Source organism: Oryx dammah, unplaced genomic scaffold, assembly GCF_014754425.2.
Source record: "Oryx dammah isolate SB20612 unplaced genomic scaffold, SCBI_Odam_1.1 HiC_scaffold_17, whole genome shotgun sequence".
NCBI lineage: Eukaryota > Metazoa > Chordata > Mammalia > Artiodactyla > Bovidae > Oryx > Oryx dammah.
In genome coordinates, this window is record NW_024070201.1 from 27,085,287 (window position 1) to 27,105,914 (window position 20,628).

Below are 20,628 nucleotides of genomic sequence, written 5' to 3' on the forward strand. Positions count from 1 at the left end.
TTTTTTGAAGGTCATTGCAACAATTTAAAAAGAAAATGTAAAGGACTGAAACAGTTAGAACAGCAGAGCTTAAATTCCATGATATTCTTTAAACATGAGCTGTTTTGTTGGTATTGAGTAGTAGTTGATACCTGAGTACCCACAGAGAGATGACATGATGTGAAAGAGCACTGTGAAACTGAAGTTTTATTCTTGCTTATCTTATCCCTTAAGTTTAAAAACACTGTTGAAATAATAGTAATTTTTAAAAAATGATTGAACACTGGTTGGGGATCTAAGATCCCACCACACTGCACAGCCAAAAAAAAAAAACACTTTAAAGTGCTTGCTTTGGCAACATATATTTTTTAAAAAATTGTTTACACAAGACATGGACCTATGCACATATGCAAAAAAAAAAAATCATTTACACAAGAAAAAAGAAAAAGCTATCCTAAATCCTGTCAAATTAAGAAGAGATGTCTTAATTGTCAAATTATTTCCAGAAATGTTTTTGTATTTTCACCAGTCACAGTGGAATATCTCAGTTTCAGCACAGTGACATCTCCACTTGTGTTATCAGCAGAAATACTTAAGTAGCATCTCCACCTTAATTCCTACTACTGCTACTGCTAAGTCACTTCAGTCGTGTCCGACTCTGTGCGACTCCATAGATGGCAGCCCATCAGACTCCGCCGTATTTGGGATTCTCCAGTCAAGAATACTGGAGTGGGTTGCCATTTCCTTCTCCAGTGCATGAAAGTGAAAAGTGAAAGTGAAGTTGCTCAGTCGTGTCTGACTCTTCGTGACCACATGGACTGCAGCCCACCAGGCTCCTCTGTCCGTGGGATTTTCCAGGCAAGAGTACTGGAGTGGGATGCCATTGCCTTCTCCTAGGGGAAGAATTGAATGTAGCGTTTGAGAAGAAGAAACCGCATTTGGACCTTTCTATAGAACTGGGTTAGAGACCTGCTAAAGCATTGTGTTATTTTGTTTCAGGGATGAATATAACAACTTAAACTATGTCCTTTGGTTTAACATTAATGAATAAACTCTTTTTACCTTAAGAGCAGAGAGAAGCATGCCTGGGTTAGGTCACCTGAGCCTAGAAACTTGGATTAGACTGAAAAAGCCTGATTCTTAGTTTGCCAACATCTCACCTTGAGAGGTTAGCAGACATTTTCAAAGACCATATTAAAATCATTCTAATAAAATGCATGCCTTTTGATTGGATTCTAGTTTAAAAAATAGATACATATAAAATACTTTATCCAATTCTTGGAACCGTTGTAAAGATTGAATATTAGTTGTGGGATTATTGTTCATTTTCTTAGATGTATTGAAAGTGGTTCTGTGGCTTTACAGTAGACTACCCTTATGCTTAGGAGATGCTTGTGAAATACTTATTTTTTTAAAAAATGTATTTAGCTGCGCCAGGTCTTAGTGGTGGTGTGTGGGTTCTTCAGTCATCATTGTGGCATGTGAGCTCTTAGTTGCAGCATGTGGAATCTAGTTCCATGAACAGAAATGGAACCTGGACCCCCTGCATTGGGAGCACAGATTCTTAACCACTGGACCACCAGGGAAGTCCTAGCATGTGGAATATTTAAAGGTGAAGAATCAGTGTTTCAGCAAACACAGAGATAAAGCAAATATGGGAAAATGTTGAATGTAGGTGGAGTGTGTACAGGTAGTCATTGTATTACTTCAGCTTTTCATATGTGTGAAGTGTTCTTCATAAGAGTTGGAGGGAAAGATAAGTTTATTGAGAGGAAAAAAAAAGTGAATGCGTTTTTCTCTTCCGGTTTCTGCAATGTTCCAATTTTCTTGAGCACATGAGAATGATCAGTTTGGTAGGATCCAGCAGTTAATCGCAGTTGAGAGGAATCAGCTTTACGGACAGACCAAAGAGAATGTTTAATAACAGAGTAACTGGTCAGACAGCTGTTCTGACTAAGCCAAGAAATCTCACGGGGAAAGAAATGCCAGCTTCTGACTGTTCGTTCTTCTTCACACCAGCACAACAGATTTGTCCTGGACTGCAAAGACAAAGAGCCGGATGTCCTGTTTGTGGGGGACTCCATGGTTCAGTTGCTGCAGCAGTGTGAGGTAAAGTGAAGGGGCTCGGGTGGTCCTTGGCTGCTGATGTCAGCACATCCGTCCACAGCAGACTGTCATCCATTCCACTCTAATCCAGAGTTAGAAGGGAAATCAGACCTACTTGATGGGATTCTTGGTGCCGTCAAGCACGAGTCAGGAAATGTAGCATTCTTTATCAGCACACTCCCCTTTTTCCATTGGCTTCCAAGAAGCCTCACATTATATTTGTCCTGTCATGACTTTGAATTCTTGCATTTTACTATTTCTTTGCTTGTATTTGCTCATTTTTGTTTGTCCTAGCTGTGTTTCTCAATTCTTATTATTTGTCCTTTACCATTTTAAAATTTTATGTATTTTTGGGGTGAACTTTTGAATCTTTAGGCATTCTCCCAAGGGAAATTTAAAAGAAAAGATAGGTTTCTTTTTGTGTTTAGCACTCTTAAGTTTTTTCATTTCATGTTTCTACTTTACCTCATTTCTTTTAAATGATTTAATAAAGGGAAAGATGAATTTATTGAGTTGACTGCTTAATTCTAAATGTTGGTACCTCTTAAGTGGTCACAACCTCTGCGTTGAGACTCAGGTCTTGAGCTGAGGCCTAATGCTGCACTGAGAACTGAGTTACAAAGCGCTTTCCGCAATTGAGAGCATACCACTTGGGGTGTGAATATTTGAATACAGAAAAAGGAAGCTGTTATTTCAAATGCCTCACAGTACATTGCAGTTGAGGGATTTTATTTCCCAATACTTTTAGCTTAAATAAATGAATTTTTCTCTTTTTAGATATGGCGAGAGCTTTTTTCCCCACTTCATGCACTGAATTTTGGAATTGGGGGAGATACAACAAGACATGTTTTATGGAGACTAAAGAATGGAGAACTGGAGAATATTAAACCTAAGGTGAAATAAAGCTTTTTTAAAAAAAAAAAAAAACCTTAAGTCTTTTTCAGAGAGTTAAATTGTCAAAAACTGGTAGTTTTTAAGACAAATTGCTTCTGAGACTTCCCTGGTGGTCCAGTGGCTAAGATTTCATGCTCCCAAAGCGGGGACATGAGTTTGATCCCTAGTCAGGGAGCTAGATCCCACATGTCACAACTAAGACCTGGCTCAGCCAAATAAATAAAAAAGTTAAGTGGTTAAACTTTTTTTTTCAATTGCTTCTTTAAACCATTATTTCATTGTTCTTGGCTTCATGCCTTTTTAAGATAGATGATTTTATCATTGTTTAAGAACATTCCAAATACATGCTTAATTACGGATCGGTGTATTGCTTGTTTGGCTCATACTTGAAATTGTTATTGTTATAATTATCTTTGTCTGCTGTTGGAAGAGATTTGATGCTAATGCGGTTTGCTATTCTGTGGACCCGAAGCAATAAGGGGAGGAAGGTGTTCAGAGGTGGGCCATTGGAGCAGGGCTATGATTCACTTGAGGAAGTAATTTTGGATGCATTTAACACACAGATTGGTAATCACAGCCTCCAAGTTCTAAAGGAAATTTGAAACAGATGTGAACAAATGTTCAGCACAAACATGTACCCAGTGCCTTATCAAAGTATCAGTGTCCTGAGTTGGCATGCTGCATATAAGTTTTCCAACCCCAAACAACAAAAAGAGAACAAAACTGCAGCACTGACAACAGTTTCTGTAGTGGAAGGTATTCTGTCATTGCCTGTCTGATAGAAAAACTCACGCGTATTCCTTTTGTGCTGGGTGGCAATTACTTTGTTGGGTTACATAGTAAGATGTACGTCTACAGATGATAGTCACCATGTAGAAATTTTTGTTAAAGCAGAAAAACTTCAGAAAACTATATCCAGCCTCCATGCCACTGACTCTGCCTTAAGTAGAACTGTGTATTTATACCCAATACCCTCCCTGGGGTACTTTTATTTTTATTTTTTCTAGAAGGTTACATCTACCAGAGTCTTTCAGTGTTACTTATATTTTCTCCCATGTTTCTTATTTCACTGTTTCTTGACATGCAGTGGTTTTATTTTTATACAGTTAAATTTATTTTTTTTTTTTTGTATAGTTTCTGGATTTTAAGAGATTAACTACCAACTCCACAATGATAAAATTTCCCGTCTCTTCCTAGCACAGCGTTACCACTTAAGTATTGCTCTGTTTGGAATTTATCCTGATATTAATATATATGAGGCCTACATTACTGTTTTAAGATGCCTGCCCTGTTGAAGTTAACCATTTGAGAAGTTCATCTTTCCTTCTTTGATTTTTGAAATAAGATTTTCAACTAACTAGTGGACATTCCTTTATTCCTGGGTATCTTTTCTTCCTTCTCTCAATTACAGGTCATTGTTGTCTGGGTAGGAACAAACAACCATGAAAATACAGCAGAGGAAGTAGCAGGTGGAATCGAGGCCATCGTACAGCTTATCAACACAAGGCAGCCACAGGCCAAAATCATTGTATTGGTATGTGGTCTTTGGGTGGGTGGAGACCTCAATACCTTAAAGTAAAGGTGAGGTGTCTTTTTAGAAATGGAATCATCCATGAATATAAAGAATCTTTAGGTTGGAAGCAGCTTATGATGCTCCTGAGAAGCTCTTGTCTGATATGTGACATTGTCTTATGGGTCTTATCATTTCCTAGAATCAGCTGTGAATTTTCTGCTCATCCTTATTTAGAACTTTAAGTCCTCTTTGTTGCCTAAGGTAGTCTTAGTTTTTTTTCTTCGCTTAACTTTTAAGTCTTCTGATCTTCTGATAATTTTTTAAATGCATATGACATTTTTTCTAGTCCTGAGTTCTCTTTTTTTATTACTATTTCTTTATTTGATTGTATGGAATCTTAGTTACGTCATTCAGGATCTTCGATCTTTGTTGCAGCATGAGGGATCTTTTTTTTTTTTTTGTAAGTTGCAAGCACATGGGATCTTAATTTCCTCACCAGGGATCAAACCCAGGACCTCTGCATCAGGAGCGTGGAGTCTTAGTCACTGGACCACCAGGGAAGTCCCCTGAATTCTCTTTTCATTAGACCTGGGTTTAGATTAGCCTAGATCTGTTGTTTTATTCCATTGTTAATGTAGTAAAGGTGGTATATTTATCAGGATCTCTGAATTCTTTAAAATAAATATCAGAGGTTCCATCAGGAAGAAAATCGTTACTTCATAACCTTACCCCATCAGGAAATGCTACCCTCTGTAGAATTAAAAGCATTGTCTTTATGATCTCAGGGGTAAACAGCTGTCTGTTTCAGTGTTAAAGTTTACCTGTAGACATTCTTAGCCAGCTAAAAACATGTTTTTGAGAAATCTGGTATATATTCAGTTTTTTAATGAGATAAGTGTTATTAAGGTATTGATTTGTTCAAAAAAAGTGTGAGAATCACTATGTACGAGGCACTCTCCTAGGCCCTGAGCATTTAGAGATGAGTAAGACGTAGTCCCTCTCAAGGAGCTGGTGGATGGACATAGCAGGATAAATATGTAAAAGTTGACATCTGAGTTTAGTTTTAAAAAATTCACTGGTCTCCAGACAAATGGAGAAATGAAAGAAGAGAAAGTATTACAGAGAAGAAAGAGAGGAGGAGGAGCGAGGAAGAAAGGAAGGAAATGATCAAAGACTTCGTCATGTATGTGTTTGTTGGGTGAGTGAAAGAATGTACTGGAGGAATTGAAGGTTATCGTGGAATAAAGTTCAGGTCTGGGGTAGTTCGGAGAAAGAGGCCACAGTTCCCATGTTAGGAGTTTGGATATTATAACAGAGTTCTGGGGAGCCAGGTCTTGTTTTTTTATTACATGGTATTTAATTAACTTACTTGTTTAGATCCTGCCTTATTCCAGAAAGGATTACATTGTGGTTAAGAGTCCCATCTCTGAAGTACAGTGGCTGGTACATTGTAGTTGCTTAGGACATACTTGTTGCCTGAATGTTGCTAAATAAATCCTCCTTAAATATTCTTTGTTTCAGCTAGGCTTTTGAGTTTGATACACAGTGGTGGTATCTACAATACTAAAACATTGGAAATAACCTAAATAATCAACCCCATGGGAGAATGATTATACAAGTCATTGAATGTAATAGCACTAATCATGTGATAATTACAAGGTCTGTGTGCAAACAGAATTTACAGTATTATTTAAGCGAAAAGTCTGAATACTAAACAATGTATATTATATTTGGAATTGTTTGAAAGTGAATATGCAAATTAGAAAAGGAAATGAATTTAAAATCATTGTTACATGGTAAAGGAATTAGGATTGTGATTTTTTGTCTCCTTTAACATTAGCAATTACCACTTACTACAGAGAAAAATCACAGATCACATGGCATACCCTTGATACATTTTTATTAAGGAAAATGTTCCACAAAATATACATTACTTTTCTCATCCTTGCTTGACAGTCCCAGTAGGCATGGCGCTCTGCTTTTGCAGCTTAACATTTTTATGGCTTTAACTGCTGTGACATTCTCTGAAAGTCAGAACAGCATATTTGTTTGTTGGTCGCTGACCATCCTTCCTAGTCGCTCATTATATCTCAGCCAAGCTTTGATGTGCCAACAGTGAGGGCTGCTTTTCTTTGTTAACTGTTAGATGTAGAACCTTGCACTTTTAACTGTCATATAAGCTAGGATTTAGGGTTGACTTCATTTGCACTTAACAGGGATAGAAGGAGATATTGGTGTATCATATTCATAGTTCTGTAGCTCTCTTTGGAACTGTACCGTCACACAGCAAATTGAAAATAAAAGCCCAACATTTTGCTGAAAAAATTTAAAGTAGACATGAGTACTTCCTTTGGGCATAAAACTTTTCTTGTTCTTTTAGTAGAATGCGTACGGAAAACCCATTTTTATGAAATAAGACCTCTTATCAAACCCAGTAGGAGAAACAATTGGCAACATTTTTGCCTAAATAACAACAACTTGCTGTTGTGGCATCATGAGCTGTAAACCAGCTAAAAGGTTGGTTGGGGATTTCTGACAATCTTATAATAGGATCAGTTATCTGTAAAGGCCATTTCTAGTTTGAGATGATAAAACCTTCTCTTGCCATATAAGAGCCAGCTTTTATTTACTATAGGAGAAGGACAGACACCTGATTTAGCTGAAAAATATATTAGATCATTAACAAGTAAGTTTAAAACATAGGATACATCTCTGTTTTGTTTATTGTTTTGAACTTTTTGTTTTGTATTGGAGCATAGCCGATTAACAATGTTATGATAGTTTCAGGTGAACACCGAAGAAACTCAGCCACGCATATACTTGTATCCACTCTCCCCTAAACTCTCCTTCCATCCAGGCTGCCACATAACATTGAGCAGAGTTCCCTAATGTATATATCTTGGGAGAGTACTAAACATTTGAAATCTGGTACGTGTTTTATAGTTAGAGCACACTTTAAATTATCTTAGATTTGGCCATTTGGAAGTCCCTTTTACCTGGCTGCTGTATGCTTGTGACCGTGCCCCATCATTTTGGGAGGGATACTTCTTTACTTTCTGTCATTCGGGATATTCCAAACTCATCTTGTACCTGCCACATCTCTCTTCGTACTACCAGATAGTACGTGGCTCTGATTCATCAAGACAGCACCTGGGGTGGGATGATATGGGAGAATGGCATTGAAACATATATACTATCATGTAAGAAACGAAGTGCCAGTCTATGTTCGATACAGGATACAGGATGCTTGGGGCTGGTGCTTGGGGATGATCCAGAGAGATGATATGGGGTGGGAGGTGGGAGGGGGATTCAGGATTGGGAGCTTGTATACACCCATGGTCGAATCATGTCAATGTATGGCAAAACCAACACAGTATTGTAAAGTAAAATAAAAATAAAATTTAAAAATATATATATATTGAAAAAAAAAAAAGACAGCACCTGTTCCAACTGTTTCTTATGTGTACTAGGGAGGTTTCGGGTGGCATTGATGAGTAGACGTGTGTTTGAGCCAGATATTCTAGCTATATGGCGGACTGTTTGGAGAATGAATTGAAGGGAAGATATTACTGAAGGGAGGATGGTCAGTCAGGAGATTTATACATTAATTGAGATGAGTAGTGACAAATAACAATGTTGTTTATAATCAGAAAAAAAGAATGGATTGGAAAAATATTTAGGATGTAAAAGCTGAGTGATTTAACAATAAGTAGACAAGGTTTATGGGATGAGAGACTCAGGGATGTTGAAAGGACGGTTGCCATAGAGAATGTGGGAGGAACATAGTCTAGGGGAGATGATAAATGGTTTTTGGACATGTTGAGTTAGGAGTGCCTGAGAGATATTCAAGTTTGCTTCTATACCTGGATGTTCAGTCAGAGTTCTGAAGCTATGGAAGTGATCTGGGCTAAAGTGTGTAGAATGGAAAGAATAGTGGCCCAAGGACAAGACCCTGAGGAATACCAGCAATTAAGGGACAGGAGGAGGCGGAGGAACCTGGGAAGAAACCAAGCAGGAATAGTCAGAGAACTTTCATTAAGATGGGCCTAGTCCAGTGTTTCAGAAATCAAAGGTATAAAAAATGCTAAATGGAGAGTCCCAGGGATATTTGAAATCACAAGTAAGTAGAGAAAAACAGCGTGTCTTCTCATATTCTTCTCTACTGTTCCCCAGGGTTTGTTACCTCGAGGTGAGAAGCCCAACCCCTTGAGGCAAAAGAATGCCAAGGTGAACCAGCTCCTCAAGGTCTCCCTGCCGAAGCTCGCCAACGTTCAGCTCCTGGACACAGACGGGGGCTTCGTGCACTCGGACGGTGCCATCTCCTGCCACGACATGTTTGATTTTCTGCATCTCACAGGGGGTGGCTATGCAAAGATCTGCAAACCCCTCCATGAACTGATCATGCAGTTGTTGGAGGAAACACCTGAGGAAAAACAAACCACCATTGCCTGACTGGCTCCCATCAGTGTTCCTAGCATCCCAACCTCCTCAGATCAGTTCTATCACTGGCACTACAGAATCCTTCTCTTTCTTAAGGCACTTTGCATTGTCGAATGTTCCTGAATGTTCCTATCTAGTGTTTGAAGGGGAGGAGGGATTTAAACTGGTCCTGTACATAGAAGGTTTGTTTTACACAGGAGAAAAATTAGCCAAGGAAGATGGTTGTTTAAATCCATTTGAAACCAGAAGGGGACTTTTTAGTTATATGTGTAATACAGTCATTGAATTATCACTGTTTTTCCTAGGAGAACATCAAGCCTAAGTACTGAACAAAATGAAGATGCTTGGCCTTTCTTTGTATGGATTATGTCATATATAATAATGATTAGAGTCACAACTACTTGGCTTTAAAACAGATGTTTTTCCAGTTGTTAAAGTTCATTATTTAGTCTTTTTTATTTTGCTTTACTCATACATATTCTCAATGTTATAGCAACATATAGCATCAGTTTGAACGTGCTTGTCATTCAAATATGGGAGATGCTATAGTCACTAGTGAATTTGTTCCACTCTTAATCCTTCCCATGCTTAGCAGTGAAAAATAGGTTTGGCCCCATTTGGGGGACTCTGTTGAGGGTATTATTTTTATGCTGCTGAATATCATGTCCGTAATAGACCCATGCATGCAGCCTTTCCTCTATTCCCCCTCATCCCCTCTCTTTTTTGGGGGGTCCTTGTTGACATTACAAGCTTTTAACACATTTTAACCTAGGAGCTCTGTTGCTGGAAGTATAAGTCCCCAGCCAGTTACTCTTATGATGATATTACTGATGTGTAACTCATTCTTGTGTGGTGTTCTGTGCTATAGAGTCTGTGTAGTGCTGTCCATATTCAGAGTTCTGATTGGTTATGTTTTTTTGTTTCTCCCTTGAAACTTGTTAACAGTTTTCCTTCTTTTAGGGGGAAAAAATTGTAACTCTGTTTCCAACTCCACAAGACCTGGCTTTTTTTCTTGGCTTAGTTTTTAAATTATCAGTCCAGAAAAATTTGGCGTCTTCTCATGGGGAAACAGTGAAACTGCTCTTCAGAATAAACATTCTACTTGATCCCCCCAATTTTAGTTAAAAAAAAAAAATAGGTTTGTGTAACCTTAAGGATTTCTCCTTAATATATCTTCATCTGTGAATTTCTTTCAAGAGAGCTCTTTGTAATCTTAATGGTTTGATGAGCTACAAGAACTGCCGTTTAAAAAATAATAGGAGCAGGTGGTCTATTATTTCATATACCAATGGAATATATACAAACTGGATCTACAAACAAATACATTAAACTGGACCAGGTGGATATTGAAGTAACCCATTCAGATGGGCTCTGCAGAGATTCAGCTTAACATTCAAGTTCAGTAACTAAGGCGTATGTTTTATACTTGGCTTGCAAGGTACATGATATTGCTGTTGTGTGTTGGAGGGGGATTTGTGGTTTGTGCTAAGAGCCACATCTGATTGAAAGGGATAGAACTTGGGCAGATTTTTTTTTTTCTCATCAAGGCTTTTTCTAGGTATTTTGTGGGATCTTTTTTTTTTTTTTTTGGTCTTAAAAAAATACTTTTGAATGTATCATGTCTTCATTAACAACTGAAAATATATGTGATGTTTACTAAACTTGTTTAGTATATTAAATTTTCCTTCTTATTTTTAGTAGCCCAGGCTCTTGAGTTTTTCAGGACAGATTTTTTTTTCTTAGCTGAGGTATAATTCTAGGAAGGAGAATTAATTAAGCCACAGTTTTATGTGTGAAAAGACTGTTTCCTCTCCAGGTCTTTTTCTGTTGTCAGAGATGGGGGTATGGTCCAAACCCCATTAGGTCACTCCTGCAGCATGTGCTTTTAGCTTCTCTCTTGACTAAGATTCACATATCCCTTTGTCAGCTGGCAGCCTTCAGCTCCTTTGCTTCTGTGTATAAACCTTGGATGTTACTACATTTTACATTTACCAGAGCTATTTGAGCAATAGTATTTGAACCACTAGCCTTTGAAATAAAAGTCAGCCCCATTGCTAACAGTGCAGATACTGAGTCCACTTTCATTTCTTGCAGCTTTCTTTGCACTGTTTTAGGCAAAAAGTGTTCATCTGTTTTTTTTCATTTGACACCCGTTTGCTGCAGTGACAGAACTTAATGCCTAATCTTTAGAGTTCATATATATATATATATATAATATATATACACACAAAAACACACATATATGAAGTTTAATGAGCTGTCCAAGTGAAACATCCTAATTGTCCTTGTGATTAAGGAGCCAGTTTTGCAGGCAGCCAGCAAGGTGTTTTCCTGTTGGTCTCCCAGCACATTCCCATTCCTTTGCCCACCCATTCCTGCTACACTAGACGGCAGCTTGTGACGCCACTGTGAAGGTTTCTGCAGCCCTGTCCTGAGTGTGGCAGGCTGGAGGTGTGCTGCCAGAGGTGAGCTGGGGTGTGTTTTGTTCCCCCACACATTTCTAGACTGCTACAGGCAGTGTACTGGCTACCACCTCAAGTCCAGACATAAGTCTAAAGCTGAATTTTGTGTCAGTAATGTTAACCCACTGAAACAAATCTTGAGTAGCTCATATCCTGCTCTTAGGAATTCTGTCGTCATTTAAAAGTAATGTTAACTTTCTTTTCCTTTTTTATTTGTTTAACCTAGTCACTGTTTACAGCTGTATGCTAAAGCCTGAGATATTGTCTGTGCTGTGGTGTATGAGCATTGCCAATTTTATATTTATTGCAGCAAAAAAGAAACTAAAGATATACGAAAATGAGGAGCATGGCCATGCTCCTAAATCTGTGTGGGTGCATGTGGGAGAAGTAAATTGGGGTCTCTTCAAAGGAGGCTTTTGGGGGTGGGGTCACCCAGGCTTCTCCTTGGTGTTCCTGCTTGGGGATCACTGCTGCTAGCTGACTGGACCTCCCCAACGGAAGTTTTGTGATTCCGCTTTGGCAAAGTTTCATTGACCAGTAGAACTCATTCTGTTTTAGTGCATATTTCAATATAAATGTAAACATTTCACTCGAACTCACTGTCTTTCTGTCTCCTTTATCATAGCTTGAATTCCAGAAGAAGAGATGGGTTTTTTTATCGTAATCACAAGCAATTAGATACTTCAGTCATCTTGTTTGTTTTCTGTGGAACTGAATGTTCCAGGCTGACCCTCATCACGGATCTTCTTGGGGGTGTAGAATGGTCAGCAGGGTGGGATGAGCAGATAGAAGGAATCTTTAAGTAGATAAATGGAAATAACTGTCAAATGTTTCAGATTTGTTAATACTATCTGGTAGTTAAAAACAATTAACTCTAAAAATTATTAAATTGACCTCTTGATGCTTTTTCCTAATTTCAGTCTTTAGAATTTTATTCATGTTAACTGCCCCAGCTTCCACGGTTTCTCCGTTCTTCACGCTAATAATCACCAGTTTTTCTTTTTTACACTTTGGCATATTTCTTTATTGTTGCCCCCAGCTTGAACTTAAGTGTTTCAAATTAATTGGACTATTCAGAGTTTCTGTGTCATCTAGGGAAAAAAGATTCAAGATAATATTTCCCATATATTAACCACCTAAGCACTTTAGGTGGGTGCATTTCCACTTTACTGTTTGGCCTGGGGAGTTTTCTGTCCTGTCAGAGATGAGTCATCTAAGTGGTTGGGCTGGGCTTTGAACCCCACTTTGCCTGACTTCAAAGTCCTTGCCCTTGGATTACTCATTCAACCTTGGGTATCTTTTTAGCTCTAGATTCTGATTCACAGTTCATGACAGATAGATTCCTAGTGTCCTTTCAGTTGGGAGTCCTGGAGGAACAGTCTTCTCACCTGCAGCAAGGCAACAGCTTCATTCAGTCTTTCTGCAACCAGTTATACTCCTTTTTGATTCCATTCTCCATGTGGCCACAAAATTATTAAAATTTATTTTAAGTGCATTCCCTGGCTATCTTGTTTCCCACCTTAAAAACCAGCAGTAGATTTAACTTGTGTTTATGGAGCTAAGCATTTATAGTGGTCCACGTGAAGGTGGTCCACCTGGCTACTGTATGAACATGTCAGGAAGTTCAGATTGGCCGGAGGATATTGGAGGAATTAAGTGAAATAAGATTTAAAATCTAAAGAAAGGTGTCCCTGATGGTCCAGTGGTTAAGAATCTGCCTTGTAATGCAGGGGACACTGGTTCGATCCCTGGTCCAGGAAGATCCCACATGCCTCAAAGCTGCTAAACCTGTGCCCCTTCACTACCGAGTTGTTGAGGACTAGAGCCAGCTGAGCCCATGTGCCTGCTGAAGCCCACTAGCCTTAGAGCCTGTGCTCCACAACAAGGGAAACCACCATGACACGACGCCCTTGTGCCGCACTTGCCCAAACTAGAGAAAACTTGGGCGTGGCAACGAAGACCCAGCACAGCCAATAAATAACTTTTTGGAAAAATCTACAGGAGGCCTTCCCTTGTGGTCCAGTGGTTAAGAGTCTGCCTGCCAATGCAGGGGACACACATTCTCAGGGTCAGGAAGATCTCTCATGCCTTGAGGCAGCTATGCCCGTGTGCCACAACTACTGAGCTTGTGCTCTAGTACCTGAGGGCCACAACTACAGAAGCTCAGGTGCCCTGGAGCCCACGTTCCACAAGAGAAGCCACCACAATGAGAAGCAACTGGAGAGTAGCCCTCTCCCAGCAGCTTAGACCCAGCACAGCCAATAAACAAGTTCATGAAAAATTCTAAAGGATGCAAAAGTGAAGTACAGCCAATAATAACTGGCAGAATAGGGGTTTCCTGGTGGTCCAGTGGTTAAGACGTGCTTCCATTGGAGAGGGCACAGGTTCACCGCCGGTTGGGGAGGTAAGATCTGACATGGCCCCCACAAAACATTGTTTTAATAAGTAATACAGTAGGAGTTTCCAGCTTCCACATGCTGAGGGATACAGGTGCGGACCACAATTGCGGGTGAAGATCCAGAATGAGAGTTCATGTGAGACCAGAAGGCACAGCCGCCTCCCTTGAAGTCCACTGTTGAGCTGGTGTAGTGCGGGTGTATGCTGTGGCCCGCCTCACCTGACTGGATGAAGGGCCTCAGTCTAACGGTGGCTGCTGAGTGACGGCGTGGACACAATTCTTTATCACACTCACCTCCCCAGGCACTCCCTCTCCAGAGCTGTGTGACCAGAATGGGTCACTCAGCCTTAAAGGGCCTATCCAATGATTATCACCACCAACCGTGCCAGCTGATGATCACAGCAAACTGATAAGCCAATATGCTGTTTCTCCGCAACTAAAAGTTTCTCTGTTTTTTGTAACATTCACTTTGTCACTTCTAACCGATATTGAAATGATTTACTCCAATAAAGGGATAGAGATACTAAGCTGAGGTGTTAACCACGGTCCTCTCCACCCACCCACCCCACCCCAACCCCCAGAGGCACTACCTTGTGAGTTGCTTACAGGTTCCTCTTCAATCACAGCAATGAAAGCCACTGGAGGCCTGAGGCTCTGTTGATTGTGTCAAAACTACCCCACTGAACCTCTTCAGTGGCCCAGAAGTGGGGGAGAGGGTAGTGTGGGGGGAGAGGAAGCTCCCTCGCCAGCATCTGCTTGGGAAGGGAGTCAGCAAGGGAATCCATCCTCATTTCCCTCCAGCCAAGGCATAGCTGCTTGCTCAAGGCGTGTGGGATCTTCCCGACCCTGGGCAGATTTCATAGCCACTGGACCGTGTGTTTGTTTTTGGCCGCGCTGGGTCCTCTGTGGTTGTGGTGAGCGGGGGCTACTCTCTGTTGCTGTACACGGTCTTCTCACCGCGACAGCGTCTGTTGTTGCAGAGCACGGGCTCCAGGCACGGAGGCTGTCACAGTTGCAGCTCGGGGGCTCAGCAGTTGTGGCTCTCGGGCACTAGAGCACAGACTCAGGTGTGGTACGTGGGGTTAATTGCTCCATAGCTGTGGGGTCTTCCCAGAACAGGGATTGAATCTGCATTCGTTGCATTGACAGGTGGATTCTTACCCCCTGTGCCACCAGGGAAGTCCAGCTACATAGCCACAAAGACCTTAAATGTTTGCTAAACACATAGTCTTTGATCTCATTTTATGCTTTGCTTCTATTTGCTGGCTTATTTTAGCTTAAGAAATCACATCAAAAATATGTATGTATCAAAATGACATTTTATATACTGATAAAGCTTTGACAGCACCCCTGTCAAAAGTAAATGACACATTAGTGTACTGCAGCATATTCTTTGATAAGCACCGATAGTCCCAGTTATTAAATGTAACATCCAATGTGCTTCATGACCTGGTCCTCTTCAGTTCATGTCCTCCCACCACTTTGAACTTTTATGTCAATAGCATTGAACTTTGAGTCCATGCCTTTGCCCAAAGTTGAGACCCTCTGTCTGGAATATGCTCCTGCCCCTTTTGCTAAGCTAGCTCCTTGTGGTGGTTTAGTTGCTAAATCATGTCTGGCTCTTTACAACCCCATGGACTGTAGCCCACCAGGAAGGCTCCTTGGCCCATGGGATTTTCCAGGCAAGCATACTAGAGGGGCTTGCCATTTCTCCTCCAGGGGATCTTCCTGACCCAGGAATCAAACCTGCATCTCCTGGGTTGGCAGGCAGATTCTTTACTGCTGAGCCACTAGGAAAGCTTCCGGCTAGCTCCTACTCATCTAAAAATCCCTGAGATTCCTGTAATGTATCTGATCTCTTCTATTTCCAGCTCCCATATGTATTACGTGTCTCATCTCTGAATCCTCATAATATGTTTTATAAATCTTTTATCATTGCATTTCCCCCTTTTCTACACTGCTAGATATGAATTCCTTATGAACAGAAAATGTGTTTTAAGTATCTTTGTGTTCACAGCACCTAGGTTAGTGACTAGTACAAATTAGGCACTGAATGAATGAATAGGAGATTGAGTGATTTCTTCATGATCATCAAACCAATAACAGCCAGAATTAAAACTGGAATACAAGTCTTTTGACTTCATTTCCTGTTCTTTCAATAGTATCTTGCTGCTGCTTGTAAGAAACAATAGACATTATTCTAGCTAATGAGAAATAAATTCACTTAAGAACAACAAAAACAGAAAGAGGCAGTTTATACTTATTACAATAAACCTTGAGACATTTTCTGGAGTTGTTGGATTATAGCTAGATGGAATTGTGAAAAGATATATGGACTCCAATATTCATAGCAGCATCATTTACAGTTGCCAAGATATGAAAGCAACAAATGAATGAAGAAGATGTGGTATTATATATACAATGAAATACCACTCGGCCATAAAAAAGGAATAAAATTTTGCCATTTGCAGCAATATGGATGGACTTGGAGAGTATTATTCACTAATTCACTTAGAGTGAATTAAGTCAGAGAAGGATGAATACTGTAGATCACTTATATGTGAAATCTAAAAAATACAACTCGTGAATACAACAAAAAGTAAAAACAGACTTACAGATATAGAGAACAAATTAATGGTTATTAATGGGGAGAAGAAAGGGGGGCAATGTAGGGGTAAGGAATTTAGAGGTACAAACTATTATGTGTAAAGTAAGTTACAAGGATATATTGTACAACATGGGAAATATAGCTAATATTTTACAATAACTATAAATGGAGTATAACCATTAAAAATTGTGAATCACTATATTGGACACCTGTAACACATCGTATTTTCACTGTTGTTCAGTCTTTAAGTCGTGTCTGACTCTTTGTGACCTCATGGACTGCAGCACGCCAGATTCCTCTGTCCTCCACCATCTCCTGGAGTTTGGTCAAATTCCTGTCCTTTGTCATGATGCTATCTAACCATCTCATCCTCTTCCACCCCCTTTTCCTTTGGCCTTCAATCTTCCCCAGCGTCAAGGTCTTTGCCAATGAGTCACCTCTTTGCATCAGCTTGCCAAAGTAATGGCGCTTCAGCTTCAGTATCATATAATATTGTATATCAGTATAATACAAGAACACTTCAATGAAAAATTAAAAAAAAAACTAAATGGAATGAATACATTTTTTTTTTTCTTCTGACTATGCCACACAACACGTGGGATCTTAGTTCTCATACCAGGGATGGAACTCGCGCTCCCTGCAGCAGAAGCACAGAGTCTTAGCCACTGGACCGCCAGGGATGTCTCAATAAAGATTGTTTTTATAGGAAAAATGAAACTAGAAGAAAAAGCTAGATTGGTTCAGGGGAAAAAAGGTATATGAATAAAAAAATCACTTGTGAAGGCTCTAGGGACCAATGAAATAACAGAAGCAGCTATAGGGTCCCAGCTAGAATGTAAAGAGAGGGAATCCGTTCTATGAAGAACAATTTGGGGGCTGCATGCAGTCTTTAGATACAGTCAGAAGCGTAATGTTCTTTAGTTGCATTTTCTGATTTCTTAGCCAGAGAACCAAGCTTTCTTGAAATAGGATGATGGCTGGCTCAATTTTATCGGTGATCTTTGGAGACGTGGATTTGAGTTGATCAATTATTCATCTGCTTGTTTTCAGCAACCTGATGACCAGACTCATTTCCTGGAAAGCCCTGAGGTTTCTTTCTATCACATGGTCACAGGGAACCAGATGCAGGGCCTGAACTCATTGTGCATATTTCCCCTTCAGAGTGGTGAAAGCCAGGTTTAGGAAATGCAAAGAGGCTGATGTGTCTCTGGCAGAAAGTCCTGCTCACACAGTCAAAGCTGGTCTCCCTTGACTGCTCTCCTACTCTTTAGACAATAGTTTAGGATCATGAACGCAGTCAAGCCCAGCTCTACTGTGCGGCGTTTAGGAGCACATGATTGAGATGAGAGGTAGATCCTGAAGGCTCAAAAACTGTAATTTGTCTAAGATGGACAATGCAGGGAATTAAACATAGAACTTTATATCATCAAAGTCCTTGCTTTTCCCACAACACCATGAAGCCATGGGACGGGTCTGAGACCTTATCCTCAGGACAGAGTTAATACTGTATTTTTAACTGATTCCTAATCTAATGTGCATCGTCTTTTTATAGTCCTTGAAGGAGAGAGAAACAGACAGGAAGGCAGCCCTGGGAAAGAACAGAAATTGCATGATACTGAAAGTCGTTAAGTCGTGTCTGACTTTTTGTGACCCCATGGACTGTAGCCAGCCAGGCTCCTCTGTCCCTGGGATTCTCCAGGCAAGGATACTGGAGTGGGTACACTTTCCCTTCTCTGGGGGATCTTCCCAACCCAGGGATCAAACCCAGTTCTCCTGCATTGCAGGCAGATTCTTTACTGTCTGAGCCACCAGGGAAACCTGATGGAAAGAAGAGCTATATACTCTTGTTTTCAGGACTGCCTGTATCCATGATGATTCCATCAGAGTTCTGAGCAGATAAACTGAGCTCTTTCTACAGTCACAATGGAAATAGGGAAATTCAAGTTTGTTTCCTTCAGGAGGGTTGGTTTTGCAACTTTTTCTTCTGGGTTAAAGTTATATCATTACTTTATTCTAAAGTCTGATGTGATTCTGCCACCTACCCACAGGGATGGCCACCACCTACCCCTAGATTCCTCAATTATTTGATCAAATTCAGCTGATCCGTTTACTGGACTTCCTACAGCATCCTGTTCTTGGTCATTTTAACAATACCCTTGAGCCAGCTGAAGTTTCCTCCCTGTCCTCTTGCTTCAAACTTTGAAAATCCTGTGACAGACAATGGAGCTGGACTCATGGAAAGCTGGGGACCTGGTCAGTTGTCTGGTGAATGGTCCCATTTCCCAGGTCCTTTCTACATTCAGGCTGAGAAGGATGGGTGACAGGGAAATGAAAGTCTTCCAGCCTTGTGACCCCACCCTGCCCCCTCTTCATCACCAGGGGTGGGGTTGGGCTTTTTATAAAACATGGCAGAGAAAGCAGTGGCTGGACCTATACAGAAGGTCAGGGAGTCTGCCCTCAGAACTTGATGTCTCTTTGCACTCAGAAGTCTGGCTTTGAGACCCAGTACTGCCCTTCTTTTATGCTGACTGCTGCAGCCAACAAAAAAGGTCTTCTCTCCACTCAGGGCTGCCAGACTTCAGAAAGGACCTATTCATAACAAGCTTGTGCTGACTCTCCCCCACCCCCACCTCGAAACCTCCTACTAGCCGTGGGTGGGGCAGAAGGGCGGAGGAAAGTTCTGCAGACCTGAGAAAGGCAAGAAAATACAGGGCAGCTCCCCGCCTCCACCCCCAACCCTGTCTCAACGCCTCAAGCCCTGGGGACCTTGAAAATGGGAAGACTCCCTTCTGGGTTTATTTGAATAGATTTCTCCCAAGATGTTGCCCAGAGAAAGGGAGCAAACAGGAATATTGATTGGCCAAGGTTGTTTGGCCCCCAGGGCAGTAGTTCTCAAAATTTACTGTGCAGAGCAAACTTCTGGAGTACTTCTTAAAATGCACATTCCTGAGTTCCACCTCTTGGTGGTGGTGTTCAGTCAGCCATGTCAGGCTCTTTGTGACCCCATGGACTGCAGCACTCCATGTTTCCCTGTCCTTCACTGTCTCCTGGAGTTTGCTCAAACTCATGTCCACTGAGTCAGTGATGCCATCCAACCGTCTCATCCTCTGTTGCCCCCTTCTCCTCCTGTCCTCCTCCACCTCTAGAAGCTGGGATTCAAGAATTGTATGTAGGGACTTCCCTGGTGGTCCAGTGGCTAAGACTGCGCTCATAATGCAGGAGGCCTGGGTTTGAGCCCTGGTCTGAGAACTAGATCCCATGTACTGCAACTAAAAGATCCTGTATGCTGCAATGAAGACTGACGATCCCACGTGCCGCAACTAAGACTTGGCACAGCCAAATAAATATTGAAAAAAAAAAAAAAAAAAAAAGTATGTAGGGTCTCCATGTGCATTTTAAAAGGCCGAGGGGCACATGTTGCCCCCAAACATGAGGCAGAGTTGGGACATTTCTCCCCATCCCAAACAGAGTTCATTTCAGTTCAGTTGCTCAATCCTGTCCGACTGTTTGCAACCCCATGGACTGCAGCATGCCAGGCTTCCCTGTCCATCACCAACTCCCAGAGACTGCTCAACTCATGTCCATTGAGTCGGTGATGCCATCCAACCATCTCATCCTCTGTCATCCCCTTCTCTTCCCGCCTTCAATCTTTCCCAGCATCAGGGTCTTTTCCAATGAGTCAGTTCTTCTCTTCAGGTGGCCAAAGTATTGGAATTTCAGCTTCAGCATCAGTCCTTCCAATGAATATTCAGGACTGATTTCCTTTAGGATGGACTAGTTTGATCTCCTTGCAGTAGTGTCTGACTCTTTGTGATCCATAGACTATAGCCTGCCAAGCTCCTCTGTCTGGAATTCTCTGGCAAGAATATTGGAGTGGGTTGCCATTCCCTTCTCCAGGGGATTTTCCCAATCAGGAGATCAACCCTGGATCTCCCACACTGGGGGCAAATTCTTTACCATCTGAGCTACCTGGGAAGCCTGTAATTCAAAGACATTCATTACTAAATTTCATGCATTTGTCAATGTTTTTCTATGTATTTAAAAACTGTTTATATAGTGTCATATCTTGAATTCTTTGCTTGCATATTCCTAAAAGTCTTAGGCGTCACTTTCCATGGCTTCATGATAATAGAACACTTAACCACTCCTTCATTGTGGACATTTAAGCTGTTTCCTTTATGCTTTATGTAAATATCACAGTGATAAGCATATTTGCCCACACAATTTT

General features: G+C 40.8%; 1 protein-coding gene across 2 annotated transcripts in view; it reads left to right on the plus strand.

Annotated features, from left to right (window-relative positions):
* The window catches only part of PAFAH1B2 (platelet activating factor acetylhydrolase 1b catalytic subunit 2), a 28,708-nt gene extending 16,400 nt beyond the window's left edge, over positions 1 to 12,308 (plus strand). For both annotated transcript variants that reach the window (XM_040258080.1, XM_040258081.1), the window contains exons 3-6: positions 1,999 to 2,088; positions 2,863 to 2,979; positions 4,391 to 4,513; positions 8,666 to 12,308. In XM_040258080.1, coding sequence (XP_040114014.1) covers positions 1,999 to 2,088; positions 2,863 to 2,979; positions 4,391 to 4,513; positions 8,666 to 8,944 — 609 coding nt within the window. In that variant the 3' untranslated portion in view covers positions 8,945 to 12,308. The remainder of the gene's footprint in view (positions 1 to 1,998; positions 2,089 to 2,862; positions 2,980 to 4,390; positions 4,514 to 8,665) is intronic.
* Positions 12,309 to 20,628: the final 8,320 nt, after the last annotated feature.